The 15,921-nt window shown below is 42.4% G+C and overlaps 1 protein-coding gene across 1 annotated transcript in view; it reads left to right on the forward strand.

The window, feature by feature from the left end:
• Nucleotides 1–15,514, forward strand: part of LOC121551751 (myoferlin) — a 70,118-nt gene extending 54,604 nt beyond the window's left edge. Inside the window, exons 35-54 of the mRNA XM_041864485.2 lie at nucleotides 1,484–1,585; nucleotides 1,827–1,988; nucleotides 3,152–3,317; nucleotides 3,530–3,600; nucleotides 3,850–3,864; nucleotides 3,999–4,097; nucleotides 5,696–5,824; nucleotides 6,510–6,665; nucleotides 7,875–7,966; nucleotides 8,227–8,397; nucleotides 8,641–8,789; nucleotides 9,098–9,237; nucleotides 9,724–9,812; nucleotides 10,492–10,587; nucleotides 11,477–11,618; nucleotides 11,954–12,053; nucleotides 12,350–12,543; nucleotides 13,467–13,576; nucleotides 13,845–13,992; nucleotides 14,394–15,514. Of these exons, the coding sequence (XP_041720419.2) occupies nucleotides 1,484–1,585; nucleotides 1,827–1,988; nucleotides 3,152–3,317; nucleotides 3,530–3,600; nucleotides 3,850–3,864; nucleotides 3,999–4,097; nucleotides 5,696–5,824; nucleotides 6,510–6,665; nucleotides 7,875–7,966; nucleotides 8,227–8,397; nucleotides 8,641–8,789; nucleotides 9,098–9,237; nucleotides 9,724–9,812; nucleotides 10,492–10,587; nucleotides 11,477–11,618; nucleotides 11,954–12,053; nucleotides 12,350–12,543; nucleotides 13,467–13,576; nucleotides 13,845–13,992; nucleotides 14,394–14,432 (2,370 nt within the window). The 3' untranslated portion in view covers nucleotides 14,433–15,514. The remainder of the gene's footprint in view (nucleotides 1–1,483; nucleotides 1,586–1,826; nucleotides 1,989–3,151; nucleotides 3,318–3,529; nucleotides 3,601–3,849; nucleotides 3,865–3,998; nucleotides 4,098–5,695; nucleotides 5,825–6,509; nucleotides 6,666–7,874; nucleotides 7,967–8,226; nucleotides 8,398–8,640; nucleotides 8,790–9,097; nucleotides 9,238–9,723; nucleotides 9,813–10,491; nucleotides 10,588–11,476; nucleotides 11,619–11,953; nucleotides 12,054–12,349; nucleotides 12,544–13,466; nucleotides 13,577–13,844; nucleotides 13,993–14,393) is intronic.
• The last annotated feature ends 407 nt before the right edge of the window (nucleotides 15,515–15,921 follow it).

Raw genomic sequence — 15,921 nt, forward strand, 5'->3', positions numbered from 1 at the left:
ATCATTTTGACCCCACGGGGTGAGATCTTGCGTGGAGCCCCAGATCGAGGGAGATTATCAGTGGTCTTGTATGTCTTCCATTTCCTAATAATTGCTCCCACAGTTGATTTCTTCAAACCAAGCTGCTTACCTATTGCAGATTCAGTCTTCCCAGCCTGGTGCAGGTCTACAATTTTGTTTCTGGTGTCCTTTGACAGCTCTTTGGTCTTGACCATAGTGGAGTTTGGAGTGTGACTGTTTGAGGTTGTGGACAGGTGTCTTTTATACTGATAACAAATTCAAACAGGTGCCATTAATACAGGTAACGAGTGGAGGACAGAGGAGCCTCTTAAAGAAGAAGTTACAGGTCTGTGAGAGCCAGAAATCTTGCTTGTTTGTAGGTGACCAAATACTTATTTTCCACCATAATTTGCAAATAAATTCATTAAAAATCCTACAATGTGATTATCTGGAAAAAAAATTCTCAATTTGTCTGTCATAGTTGACGTGTACCTATGATGAAAATGACAGGCCTCTCTCATCTTTTTAAGTGGGAGAACTTGCACAATTGGTGGCTGACTAAATACTTTTTTTCCCCACTGTACATGCATTGAACAGACAAGTGTAGTGTAGGGTGCGACATGCGACTGACATTTTGCAGGTGAGGAGAGCGCTGGTCATGAAGCGCTGGGCATCTTGTTGTTATGACATGTATTATCTAAATTAGACCCACAGAATTATACCTAAGGAGCGGTTTCTATGAAGGAACTTTGAATGTCTGAACTTCAGAGAGTTGGCTTAACTAACATTGGACCAGAGCTAGCCCTTGATCATGACTCTCAGTTCCATTACATTACATATAATGCCACTTAGAATTTGATAGCTAGACCAGAGCTAGCTAACATGCTAGCTAGATAACAAGTTTATGTGTGCAGAGCGGCACCAGAATTTAAATAAAAACAGGTCTTACCTTTTTGTAGTTAATAAATCCAATATGAAACGTGATAACTATAGTATATTTAACTACCAATTTCCATTCTCAGAAAGTTTTGAAAACCTCCCAGGAACATTTTCAGAGAACCATAATAAAACGTTCTCAGAACCTCCCTGCAATTTAAAAATGACGTTCCCAGAACAGGTGAAATTTTCACTTACGTTCTCAGAACGTTTAAGAAAGTTATGGCTTCTTTCCCAGAACAAATGGGGAACCAAAAATGTTCCCACAACTTCCAATGAAGCAAATATGCCAGCTGGGTAGTGCCCAGTGTTGTTTCCAAATGGTGACCATTCAAGGTAAAAGTATCTCCTAACCACAGATCTAGGATCAGATTGCTCTACCCCTAACCTCAAGCACCAGGCAGGTGAAAAATATCTGTGTGTCAGTGGTTGGTGCAACTTCCACCAACTCCAGTCCAGGTCGAGTTACCGTAAAGCACTTTTTTTTGTTTAAAAAATCACGATATAAAATACATTTTATTGATTTATTGATGTGTATTACTTTTAGGCCAATGAGAGTGACTTGCCCCTGGTGCCCCCAAGACGAGGAACTACGCTCTACATGGTTCCCCAGGGAATCAGGCCTGTCGTACAGCTTACCGCCATTGAGGTGAGGCCTCAGGCAGCCTGCAACACCATCACACGCACATTTGTGCATGCATGAACTCATACACACACACACACACACACACACACACACACACACATTCACACACATGAACACGCACACACGCAAGCACACATGCACACATGCACACACACACACATTCTCCTCTGTTTCTCTTTCTCACAATCTCACACGTTTCTGTGTGCCTGCATGTGTGTGAGCATGTGTGTGTGTTGTGTCCTAGATCTTAGCCTGGGGTCTGAGGAACATGAAGACCTACCAGTTGGCCACGATCACCTCTCCCAGTCTCATAGTGGAGTGTGGGGGGGAGGTCGTCCAGACGGCTGTCATCAAGAACATCAAGAAGAACCCCAATTTCCCCGGATCTGTCCTCTTCTTTAAAGTGGTACTGCAACTTCCCTTCAAACTCAGTGTACTGTATAACACTTCTCTCTATGAGATATACTATTAATATCAGGGACTGGAAGGAAAATAAAAATGCTCTCTCCGTAAACAAAGTGACTGAATGAACGTGACATGCATGTACTGCATTTGAGTGGTATTTACTGGTATTTTATCTGTACACCATAAAATGGATACATACTGTAGATTTCTATCCAAGGTGATACTTAACTAGTTTGGTCTCAGATATGTTTGTGTTTGGCATTGACAATGACCATAGGAGCTGGCAAGACAGCACAAACAGATCTGGGACCAGGCTAATCCTTAAAGCTGAAATCCGCAAAAGGTGAAACAGCACCACTGGTCGACCCGCAGGATCCATGGAGGCAGAACTGAGTGATTTCCCCTTAGATAGGCCAGCTGCAAAGTCAAAATTGGCTATATTGTAAAAATTCATGAAAACGAAAATGAGCTTTTTGGTCTTAATTTAAGGTTAGGGTTAGGCATTAGGGCTAGCAGTGTGGTTAAGGTTAGGTTTAAAATCAGATTTTATAACTTTGTGGCTGTGCCAGCTAGTGACCACTCTGCAGAGCTGCCTCAAGAAAATGATTCATGGCAAAAAACGCTAACCTGCGGTCACCCCAGGCGTAATTGTTATTGTTTTTGTAATGGAGGAGATGAGCATCCAGCATCATGGTAAACAAAAAAATCGTATTGCGCCTGCAATGATGTGCAATGATGTCTGAAGCAAATAAACAGTGTTCGTTGTTTGAAATAACGTCTTTGTTGTTGTAATATCTCAAACAGACGTGGCAGTATCACCACTGAAGATTCCAGCTTTAAGGACCCCAATTACAGGAATTTTATGCATTTTCTATCCCAATAAATAATTACTTAGGTTGAAATGTTTGACAACCATTAAGATAAACAAGTTTAAAAGTCTCTGCATTTATTTATATTATGCGTTCTGTTTAATTAATTGATTGTCTTCGATTTGATCCTATAGTTTATGCACTAACTGTAAGTCATTAAGAGCGTCTGCTAAATGACTAATATGTATAGGTAAAATGTAGTTTCTGTATCACTGGTAACACTGTGTGATTTGTCTGAGCCAGGTTAACCCTAAACCCCCTGCCTCCCTTGGTCTACCTGCCCTCCCTCCCCAAGCTCCTACCCAAAGAGGAGATGTACACCCCTCCCATCGTTCTGAAGGTGATCGACCACCGGCCCTTCGGCAGGAAGCCCATTGTGGGCCAGTGTACCATTTACTCCCTGGAGGAGTTCCGCTGTGACCCCTACGTCACCAATGCTGAGGTGGCCATGTCTGCCAAAGGTACACACATACAAACAGACCCACGTATGCACGCACACAAATACGCATGAAGGCATGAATGTATGCACGAATGCGCACACAGATGCACACACACACACACACACACACACACACACACACATCCACACACAACATTGCTAGAGTACTGTACTGTATATGTCATATATCAATTTACTACCCCCTTTCTTTTCTGTTGTGTATTACTTTATTAGTGGCCATGATGGCAGCAACTCAAGGAGACATCATCATTAACATGGAGGATAGGCCCATCCTTAATACTGAGGTAGCTACTGTAAAACTCAAAAAGGACTTTACAGAATGAGCTTGTCTTAGTGTTGTGTTACTTTATCAGAAATGTATCAGCACTGTAGCCTGGGTGCCAGGCTGTTTCTGCTGTCTTGTAAAAATTGCTTGGCATGACAATGAGTGACAAAGAGTTGACAAGATAGCACAAACAGATCTGGGACCAGGCTAGCAAAATTGTGTTGTGTGGTTACACATTCTGACGATTTGATTAATTTTTTCTTCTTAGCTCCACAAAGAGAAGGTGAGATTTTACCTTTCTTTTATGAAGACATATTATCAAGGATGGAAAGAATGAAATATTTGACGGCTTGTACACTTCTGATGGAGTCAAAATGTGCTGTTATTGAGGCTTATTTGAGTATGCCTGTTTTGCAGGAGGAGGAGGCAGTTGACTGGTGGAGTAAGTTCTATGCCTCTATGGGAGAGCACGAGAAGTGTGGGCCGTACCTCAAAAAAGGATACGACACCCTAAAGGTACAGTAAGAACGTTCTACCACTACTGTCTCCATGACTGAAAGGTTTGAGTTGACCTGGTTTTATTTTGTCTTACCATGGCCACAAGGACTGTACATAGGACCTTTTCTATAAATGTTTAACACCCACCTGAGTTTTTTACACGACAAGCAGTATAATGGTGATGCTGTGAGAAATGTGTGTTTTCTCATATGTATGAAGGTGTGTGAATTGTGTGTATCATCTCAGGTGTATCAGGGTTGTACATACAGTCAGGTCCCAAATTATTGGCACCCTTGATAAACATGAGAAATAAATATCCTTCGTCTGCGCTTATGGACTGCCCTCTTCAATTCAAACCACAGGTTTTCAATGGGGTTCAAGTCCGGCGACTGAGATGGCATCACAAAATGTTGATTTTGTGGTCAATAAACCATTTCTTTGTGGATTTTGATGTGTGCTTGGGGTTATTGTCTTGCTGGAAGATCCACTTCTAGCCAAGTTTCAGCCTCCTGGCAGAGGCAACCAGGTTTTTGGCAAAAATATCCTGGTACTTGGTAAAGTTAATGATGCCGTTGACCTTAACAAGGGCCCCAGGACCAGTGGAAGCAAAATAGCCTCGTAACATCAAATATCCACCACCATATTTTACAGTAGGTATGAGGTTATTTTCTGCATACGCATCCTTCTTTCGACACCAAACTCACCACTGGTGTACATGGCCAAAGAGCTCTATTTTCATGTCATCTGACCATAGCACCGCCTGGAGTTTGCTAAACGGCATTGGCACTTGGATTGGAACCGGTGCTATGGTCAGATTACATGAAAATAGAGTTCTTTGGCCACAAAATCAACATCTTGTAATGGCCATCTCAGTCTCCGGACTTGAACCCCATTGAAAACCTGTGGTTTGAATTGAAGAGGGCAGTCCATAAGCGCAGATGAAGGATATCAAGGATCTGAAAATATTTTGTATGGAGGAATGGTCTAAGAATCCTCCCAATGTGTTCTCCAATCTCAAAACATTTTAGAAAAAGGCTCAGTGTTGTTATCCTCACAAAGGGAGGGTGCTGGGGTATTGAAAACGGGATCCAATAACTTTGAGCCCCATCTTTTTTTAGATTTTTTGTTATTACTTGTTAAACAAAATCTCTTTCTCTGTATTAGTATAACATTTCCCCCCAAATATGTACATACAATATAATTTGTATTATTTATTTTATACAGTGTTTTTTGGTCATCTTTATTGAGGGTGCAAATAATTTTGGGCTTGATTTATATAATATATAATATACCATTTAGCAGACCCTTTTATCCAAAGCGACTTACAGTCATGCGTGCATACATTTTTACGTATGGGTGGTCCCGGGGATCGAATCCACTACCCTGGCGTTACAAGCGCCATGCTCTACCAATTGAGCTACAGATTTTGATTTGTGTATGTGTATCTGTGTGTGTCTTAAGGTATTTCAGGTTGTGTGATATGTGCGTTTGTATGCACTCACTAACTAACTGTAAGTCGCTCTGGATAAGAGCGTCTGCTAAATGACTAAAATGTAAAAAAATATGTATGTGTCCTCTCATGTGTATAACAGTGTGATATTTGTGTGTTCTCACAGGTGTATGAAGGTGAGCTGGAGGAGGTCCCAGAGTTCCGAGGGCTGACGGATTTCTGTAAAACGTTCCGACTGCAGCGGGGGAAGACTGAGGATGAGGAGGATGACCCCTCAGTGGTCGGAGAGTTCAAGGTGATCACAGACCTTTTTTTCTTAAGAATGGATGATGTATGATCCTTCATGTATATTATATTATATATATTATTATATTATTATATATTATATATTATATTATATTATTATATATTATATATACACGTCATCCTGTTAAGATATATTTTCAAGGGAGTCCTGTCCAGAGCCCGTTTTCAAAAAGTGTCTCAGAGTATGTTCTGATCTTATTCATTATGATCATTATTATCTAAAAGGGAAATCAGCACTCCGACTCTGCTCTCTACACTGATCCTGTATACATGCATAACAGGCATAACGCCCAACTATCCGCAGTGATCCCCAGTGAACATCGATATTAAAAGCATTTTCTTGCCACCTTGTGGCCTTTGTGGAGTTCCTACCAGATTGCTCTCGCTAACAGATGCAGTCTTTTTTGTGTGTGTGTGTCATGCCACAGCATATGGAGGGTTATCCGTGCCAATTCTAAAATGCAGTGCTTAAATTCTAAATTCACTCAGAAGAAGGAGACTGGGGGCCTTTTAAAGCCCTGTACATATAGCTGGTGGGGGATCAATGTAGAATCAATGTAGGATCAATGATAAAACGTCCTCATTTTCTCCACTCTATATGTGAACCCAGCCTAAGTATTGACACCAAGCCTGATTTTTGACCTCTGACCCTGCTGGTGTGTCCTGTCCTGTAGGGCTCGTTCCGGGTGTACCCCCTATCTGATGACCCAGAGGTGCCAGCCCCGCCGCGCCAGTTCAGAGAGCTGCCTGAGAGCGGGTTGCAGGAGTGCCTGGTCAGGATCTACGTGGTGCGATGCATGGACCTGCAGCCTAAAGACAACAATGGCATGGTGAGTGTGTAAGGGTTGGTGTGAGGTGTGACCCAGGTGCGGTGCAGGATAGACAGTAGGCAGTAGGCAAGGATGGTGAAACAAGGATCTTTACTGGTGGTCCAAAAAACAGGCTGACAGCAAACAATATGAAATACTAACTCTAACTGGAAAAACACAATGACACAGGGAGAACACTTCTCAAGTACCTGTAACTCCGTCACGTGATCCGACACTAATACGTACTGCTTGACATCAAGGAATTAGCAGAGAAAACTGAGCAAGGGAACACAGGGAAGTGAGGACATAAATACACAGGTGAATCAGATAGCCACAGGTGACACCAATAGGCATATAATTAGTCCCGACTGTGAGTGAGGAGGTGCCTATGGTTGTCGGAGGATGACACCAAGTGGGTCGCTCCGGAACTGTGACCCACTCCTGTAACAGTGCCCCGACGCCCCAGCCGTTCACCTCGGCCCCAGCTGTTCACCTTGGCGCCTCTGGGTGGAGGCGACGGAATGCTGTATCAGCCCTGGGTCCAGAATGTCCCTCCTGGGCACCCCGGACAACTCCACCGGCCTATAACCTCCCAGTCCACCAGAAATAGGAGACCCCTCCCCATCCGGTCCACCGTAAAAGCCAGCTGTCCTCCGACGAGGCTCAGCGGGGGAACAGGACGAGGAAGGGGAGCCAGGGGACAGGTGGCGACGGGCTAGAGGAGGGACACATGGAATGTGGGATGCACCCGCATGGTGGGGGGAAGTTGAAGGCGGTAGGTCACTGGGTTGACTCGCCGGACAACTCTGAATGGCCCGACGGGACCGCCACCTCCTTCTCTTGCTCTGGGAATAGGGGCGCTTGGGGATAGGCAGGTGTCGGAGCAGCCCTGCCGCGGGCTGACGTGAGCCCTTCATGCGTGCGCACACCAGGAAAAGCAGCCACGAAGGCGCGCGTATCCCCCTCAGCAGATGGCCACCAGAACCTCCTACGCAGGAACTCCAACGTCCTGGCGCCCCCCTCCGAATGGCTGGTGAGGTCGGACGCGTGCTCCCACTGAAGCAGTCGCGAGCGCGCAGCCTTGGGTACGTACATCCTCCTCGATGGACCTCCGCCCGGATCGGGCTCCCGCCGTAGCGCTGCTCTGACCAGCCTATCAATTCTATATAGCCTTTTCCCACACTAACACCATACCATATTTCAACATTTGTGTTTGTTTTTGCTTTTTAGTGTGACCCTTACATCAAGATCTCTTTGGGGAAGAAAACAAAAGATGACAGAGATGACTACAAACCAAACACCCTTAATCCAGAGTTTGGCAGGTAGAATACAGTAGTAGTTTTAACTAAAACCTTCACTTATAGAAAACTGTCAAAATGCCACTGAAACTGTTGAATGAATTAATTAATTAATGGATGGATGGATGAATTAATTAATTAATTAATAAATGAATTCATGCATGAATGGATGGATGAATTAGTTTTATTTTGAAATGTATAAAGTTGTTTCAGCCAAGTGAAATCAACAATGCACACAGAAGTGCATCTCACCAAGTTAACCTCATCTCTTCCTCTTGTGTCAGGATGTTTGAGCTGTCCTGTTTCCTCCCTCAAGACAAAGACCTGAAGATAGCCGTGTACGACTATGACTTGCTCAGCCGAGATGAGAAAGTGGGAGAGACGGTCATTGACCTGGAGAACAGACTCCTCTCTCGCTTCGGCTCCTACTGCGGCCTGCCACAGTCCTACTGCATGTGAGTGTGTATGTGCATGTGTGCGCGTGTCTGTCTGTGCGTCTGTCTGTCTACACGACTGTCTACAAGTCTCTCTGTCCAACTTTCCGACTGTGTCTATGATCCGTTTTATTTATAATTCATGCCTTTAAATTGCCTGTAGTTGCCCAGTTCAGCTCAATTTTTATTCTGGCCTAATCCAGCCCCCACTAGGGAATGCTATTGTATTATATGATATCATAATTATATAACATTACAAAACAGCTCAGGGACCAACCAGTGGAGGGATCAGCTGAAGCCCTCCCAGATCCTGGAGAACCTGGCCAGACTGAGAGGGATCCCTCCACCCCACAACACCGCTGACGGCAGCACGCTCTCCTTCGGGGGGAGAGACTACAGTCTGCTGGACTTTGGTAAAGTAAACCACTCAGTAGCAAACCACACGTTGTTAGCTAGGCAAGGGTTGTGTTAATAGACCTCCTTGTAAACCATCCATTTCAATGGGAGATTTGCCCAAGAAGTTAGTATTCAACCCTCTGAGGTACATTCAGTTCTATTGGAGGAGTTCCACAGATAAAACAGAATTAATATTCAAAAGATTCTGCGTAACAAATTCTTATATGTGGCATTTGGCATTTTACTTCAACCACAACATAGTGAATGTATTAGTCATCTGAACATCAACCCAAACTCCTGACTGAGTTGTGTGTCCTGTCGCTAGAGGACAACAGAGTCATCCACCAGCACCTGGGTCCAGCCAGGGAGAGGATGGCCCTGCATGTCCTCAGGAAACAGGGTCTGGTACCAGAGCATGTGGAGACCAGGACTCTCTACAGTTCTTACCAACCTACACTTTCCCAGGTTAGTACCTTATTAGTGTTTTCCTGATAACACTTTATAAATGCATTTATAAATAATGAAATGCTCATAAATAGTTTATAAATAATGTATTGATGCTTATTCATGAACCTTATTATAAAGTGTCTCCTTATTGCCCTTATGAAACGTCCACACATTGTACTGCATTATCAGGCCACATTATCCAAGAAAAAAAAAAGGGAAAAAAAGAAATGTCTACATGAGGTGTTTGTTTGTTGTGTGACAACATGACATTGTCTAGAGCAGTGCTTCTCAAACCTCTCCTCTGGGACCCCCAGACGTTTCACAATTTTGTTGTAGCTCTGAACTAGCACACCTGATTCAAGAAATAAGGGCTTGACGTTGATGTTTAGTTGACAAGTTGAATCACCTTTGCTAGCTCTGGGGGGTCCCCAAGGAGAGGTTTGAGAAAGGCTGGTCTAGAGAATACTTACCAATTGTATTGGCTCTCACTCTCCCCATCTGTAGGGAAGGATTCAGATGTGGGTGGACATCTTCCCGAAGAGCCTGGGTTTACCGGGACCTCCCTGCCACATTACTCCACGCCAAGCCAAGAAGTGAGGGCCTTCATACATTACAAATGAATACTACAATAGTTTTTAAAGATCCCGCACAGTCAAGTCATGTTTTTCATTATATTTGATGATATTTGGATGAAACCAGATCAAAGTAGGATGACCAAAGTACAAGAAATGACTGTTGCTGGTACATTGATTAAGTTTTATCATAAACTTACTGGCTTCCTCCTCTGTGTTAAAAATGTGAACTCAGGAGGCAGGGTTAATGGAGGCTTTATGTGACATGACATAAAGCCTAATTTTAATACACCAATGGTAACGTCTTATTCTCTTACCTAATTTAAATAAGTACCACCTTGTAACCATCATCGTGGAGGGGAGAGGTTTACATAGCTAGCTAGCTATTCTATTGGTGCCAAAATTTGACTGCAGGGTGTCAGCAAATATAATTGTCTTTTCACCATTACTGATAGTTAGACATGAGAGAAAACATACATTTCGGTTACTCATAAGGCTATTTTACATGGGAATCAGGATGACTGTGCATGAATTGTGTAAATCCCATAGACAGTCTGTCCTTGCATTCTCAGCTCTGCCTATTACTTTGCGTGGTTACATCCCCACCCCATACCTTTACATTTACCAAACAAAGTGACAGTGTCAGGCTGTTTATTGAAATGGCAGATTGAGCCTTTAAGAGTATGATGTTTTTCAACAGGTACTTCCTGCGGGCTATCGTCTGGAACACCACTGATGTCATACTGGATGAGACCAGCATCACCGGAGAGGAGATGAGTGACATTTATGTCAAAGGGTATGGCAGAGCATGATTGGCTACTCAATGGTTCAGCATTGAGTGATTGGCTACTCAATGGTACAGCATTGAGTGATTGGCTACTCATACGGATTGTACTGTATTGCTGATCAAGCAAGGGTAGTGAACCCTACATTTTAAGTGTGCAAAAAAGAAGTGAAAACCCTGTGACCAGCTGTCCATCTACTTTAGATCCAGGTGCTGGTTCTAGCAGGAAAACCTAGGTGTCCAAAACAAATATAAAAAAATACACACAAGTAAAGACACGACCAACCTTCACTTCATTCTTATGTTGAAATGTTTTCATTGCAGAGTGCATGAGAGTGTACCCCATTGCCTACTCGATTGGTGGCATACACAACAGTAAACAGGGAATTGATAGAGAAACAATCATGTATTGTTGATGGAGTAAATAGGCCCTAGAGCAGGGGTGTCAAACTCATTTTGCCCCGGAGGCCGCATTCGGTCTTCAACGAAGTCTAAAGGGACGCACTGAACATTTGTTATATTTCCTCTGCGTCAAAATTGGCAAAACATAGTCCTCTATCCATCGTTTTGGGAATTTCTGATGCTCCCTACTATAGCTTTCATTTCGGTGATAATTAGCGAGCTGGACACGGTCAAGAAACTGTATGAATGTAGGTCCATTATCATTTCTACACCATTTCAATTTTAAAGTATATTGAGTTTGTTTCCCCCCCCACACATTTTTTTTAGTCCAAAACAAATAAAAATACATATTTTTAAAACTCAAACACCCCTGCCTTAATGTTTAATTCCAGCTGAAACTGGACTATGCTTTGAGCCACTTAATCGACCTGTATCTCAGCCCAGACGTATCACTAGCTATCTAAAGTGAGAAACAGTGTGACGGTTTGTTTATTTGCAGATGGATGCCTGGTATGGAGGAGGACAAGCAGAAGACAGACGTCCACTACAGATCCCTGGATGGTGACGGCAGCTTCAACTGGCGATTTGTCTTTGGCTTTGACTACCTGCCCGCAGAGCAACTGTGCCTCATTTCCAGGAAAGTGCGTTAATTATTTATTGCTTTTATTTGACTATAATATAATGCTATACGTCACTTAGCAGACACTTTTATCCAAAGCGACTTAGTCATGCGTGTTGTGCATACATTTTATGTATGGGTGGTACCAGGAATCGAACCCACTATCCTGGTATTGCAAACACCATGCCCTACCAACTGAGCTAACACATTCGCTTTTACAATTTCGACCTGAAGTGAAGCATTATGACAAATTTAGTCAAAGTTTGACAATAAATAATAGTTGAAGAAACGTGTATGTTGGGCAGATGTTGAGTTCCAGACTAACATCCAAAAGTGTTTGTTTTGGTTTGTTGTCAGGAGCATTTTTGGAATCTGGACCAAACAGAGTTTCGGACGCCCCCAAAGTTGATCGTCCAGATTTGGGACAATGACAAATTCTCACTGGATGACTACCTGGGTAAGTTATATTTCTTTCCTCTGATCTAAAGTAACTGATACAAAGTATTCCTCTTTTTAACATCACCAGATGTCCCCAAAAATCTGACAGACTGAATGACTGACTGACTCATTGAATGAATTAATGTGTATTGTCAATCAAGACAATAACAAGAAACATCCATCAGCATCTGAAAACCAATCTTATTTAAACCCAGGTCTGCAGTACATAACAGATAACGGTGAGTAGGAAATGTGAGAAGGAAACGTTGATATAAAGGGATTGCTAATCCAGTTTGTGTTGTATTTGGGACACAGGCACAGTTGAGTTGGACCTGCTCCATCTGATCCCCCCTACCAAGACCCCTGAGAAATGCAGTCTGAAAATGTTGCCAGGGGTTACAGGCTCCACCCCTTCCAAACAACCACAGCCCAACTCTCTGTTCTCCCAGAAGTCTGTGCGGGGCTGGTGGCCTTGTATGATAGAGCAGGACGGGAAGCACATCCTGGGTGTAAGTCCTGTTGTGAAACTGAAAGAAAAAATGGCAAATTCTAAGTTAATTTCCCGGTTTTGCCTTGAGTAGAGAAAATGTCGCTGATTTAAATACATTTTTCTGCAATTCTACACATTCTGCCATGGGGCGGAGAGAATATTTTGCAGTTAAAAGCTAATTTACTGCAATTCTACCATGATTTATGCCATGTTCATACAATATCTGGATGAGAGCGACTAACAAAAGTCATTTAGCAGACGCTCTTATCCAGAGTGACATACAGGAGCTCAGCTCATGGACATGTCAGATTTTTCGCCTAGTCAGCTCGGGGATTTGAAACAGCGAACTTTCGGTTATTGGCCCAACTCTCTTAACCGCTAGGCTACGTTTGTGCCTCCAAAATCAATGGAGGAACACTGCTGATGTACTACCAAATTTCAAAATTGCACCTTGTGTTTTCTACTATTATAACTCTCAACAGGAAGTTGAGACTCTGACACTGACCTAGCGTCCGTTTATGTTGATTATCGGTAGGGCCGGCCCTGCGGACAACACACACACATGAACAGAACGCACGCACACACACCAACCTTTCCCATTGGAAAGTTACTATAACTGTGGTATGTGGTTGTCGTACCTAGCTACCTTAAGATGAATGAAAGCCGCTCTGGATAAGCCTAAGATGTAAATGTAAAATAAGATAATACAGATTTCCTCAAAGGAAATTCGTATAGTGGATCATGTGTCATTGTGAATGAATTGATAACCAGAAATGCCTGCGCATAGGCGACAGTATTCAGTCAGTTTGATCCTTTACACAGTATTGATAAACAGAACGACGTGAAAGTCACAAGCTTTAGGGCTAAATGTGTTTATAGATCACATAGACGATGGATGAGAAAGTCTGCGGAGTGTTCATGACTGTCTCTGTGTTCCCATAGGGGAAGGTGGAGATGACCCTGGAAATAGTGGAAGAGAGGGAGGTAGAAGAGAGGCCTGCTGGGAAGGGCCGGGACGAACCCAACATGAACCCCAAACTAGACTTTCCTAAGTAAGACCACATCCACAAGTTACCTTTCAACCACCTACGACAATAACATTGTAGCTTGTACATTGTAAGTAGAATGTTTTAACATACTAACTACATAGTGCTATAACGTTCAGTGACAACATGCACCCAATAAGAGTCTACATTTCAAACTGGGCTTGCTTCGGCCTACGCATGGTTACCCTCCCCCCATTTTAGAACACAATGTAACATCAAGTCAAATGGATGAGCACCCAGAAAAATGTGCTTTGTTGTTTCTCTCCCCATACAGTCGCCCCGACACTTCCTTCTTCTGGTTCACCAGTCCATGCAAGACCATGAAGTTCATCATATGGCGCAGATTCAAATGGATCTTCATTGGTTTGATAGTCCTCCTGCTTGTGCTCTTGTTCCTTGGGATCCTGCTGTTCTCCCTACCAGTAAGATATATGTCCTTGTAATCTATAATACTAATATATCTATGCCACTTAGAAGACACTTTCATCCATAGCAACTACAGTGAGTGCATAGTGCATACATTTGTTGTGTTTGTATGTGATCATTAAATCCAACCTTACCAATTCAACAAAACTGGGTATCTTCACGCATATAGTGTAGACAGGCAACGTGCATCATTCCTTTGATAGGCTGAATTGCAACGTAATATGGTAAAATTAAGCATACCTCAGCATTTATTTGATCTGATAATAGAGTGCAATATTGCAATAATTCCACTCCACGAATGCATCCTACATATGAATATAGCAGATGATTTAACCTTACTTTAAATCAAAGACAAAGATGTGTTTTACTAATTAAATGTTTTCTCTTGCCTCTCCAGAACTACATCTCAATGAAAATTGTGAAGCCTTTCTCTTAGGAGTTACTCTACGGAGCAGCTGAGTACTATGCCTGTCTTCGTCCAAGGGATAAGGCGACAGAAGTCTTGACACTCAGGCCCTCACAAACTCTATGCAATGTATTCCTATCAGCTTGTCTTCAGAGTGGCATGCATTATTTATATTTTTACACTTTATCAAGGCTGCATTGTACGTTTTTATAATGCTGCTTAATGTTTTCTTTGCACTCACTTGCATTAAATACTGTAGCTACACAGCCCTTTTAATTGTACAGTACTTGTACTGTCCTTACCTGTCTGTCTTTCCCTGCAATACCAAAAGGGAAAGAGGATAGCTAGTTAGTTGCACAACTGAAGGCATTCAACCGAAATGTGTCTTCCACATTTAATCAAATGCTATTTTGTATGCATGCTTTACTAAACCTAATATAGAGATTTTGTCATCACTGAGAGAACGAACTACTAACAACAAACACTGTTGTTGTGGCTTCAAACAATGTCCCAACATTCTAATAGGCCACTTCCTTTGACACCTTACAGAGAGGGTCCCAACGCATTTCCAAGAAAGGGCACAAGATAATTTCTTGGTTGCAACAAAAATCACATTTAATTTACTCACAGAATGTCCAGGTATGTCACACAAAATAAAGCAAGCATGGTTTCCACGTAAGCATAGACAGTTTTACTATAAATATAAATTGGGATCTAACTCAAAAAGGTACACAAAATTAGGTAAAATAGATGATTGTCTTGAAATCAAAAGGTATACCCAAAGGTATTAATCCACAAATGAAACCGTATTAATCACGCTAGTTTTTTCTAATTAGGTTCCACCATAGAGGTATAAAGAAGGCTCATCATTGTATCTGTGCTATAATGGCTTCTGAGACTGGATGGGCAGTGCAATTGAGGGCTATCTCCATTTTAAAGTAACTGTCCAGTGATAATCTCACTTTTAAAATGTAATATTATGTTAACTCATACCCAAATAATGTTGTTGGCTCATCCTATACTCATTTGTGGCCAAAACATAAATTGGAGAAAAAACACTTCAGAATCCCCACCTCAAACTTGTATCTCAAACAGAAAAAAATGCTTGCTATTTCCTCATAGAGGATGATGACATCCTCCTGAAGAGGATGAGCTGGCCAACCAGCGGTCTACTCGCATTAATATTTTTAATGACTGGTGTACGCCCACACCATTCTGTTGTTTGGGTATGCCCACACCATTACAACACAGAAAAGCTGCATTTTAACATACTTAATTACCATTTTTTGGAAGGAAAACTATTTCACTCATATTGTAATGAATTATAGGTCATATTTCATAGATATCTGGAAACACTGGACAGTTACTTTAAAGTAGTCAATTAATTTTTATTCTACTTCTATGAGTCGGTAAACAAACTAAAAGGGTGCATACTGCCACCTGGAGTGTATTTTCTGAACAGGTATAAAGCCAAGGTTGGTGATTTACTGCCACCTGCAGTTCTGGAATGTTTCCTCAG

This window comes from Coregonus clupeaformis, chromosome 35, assembly GCF_020615455.1.
Source record: "Coregonus clupeaformis isolate EN_2021a chromosome 35, ASM2061545v1, whole genome shotgun sequence".
NCBI classification, from domain to species: domain Eukaryota; kingdom Metazoa; phylum Chordata; class Actinopteri; order Salmoniformes; family Salmonidae; genus Coregonus; species Coregonus clupeaformis.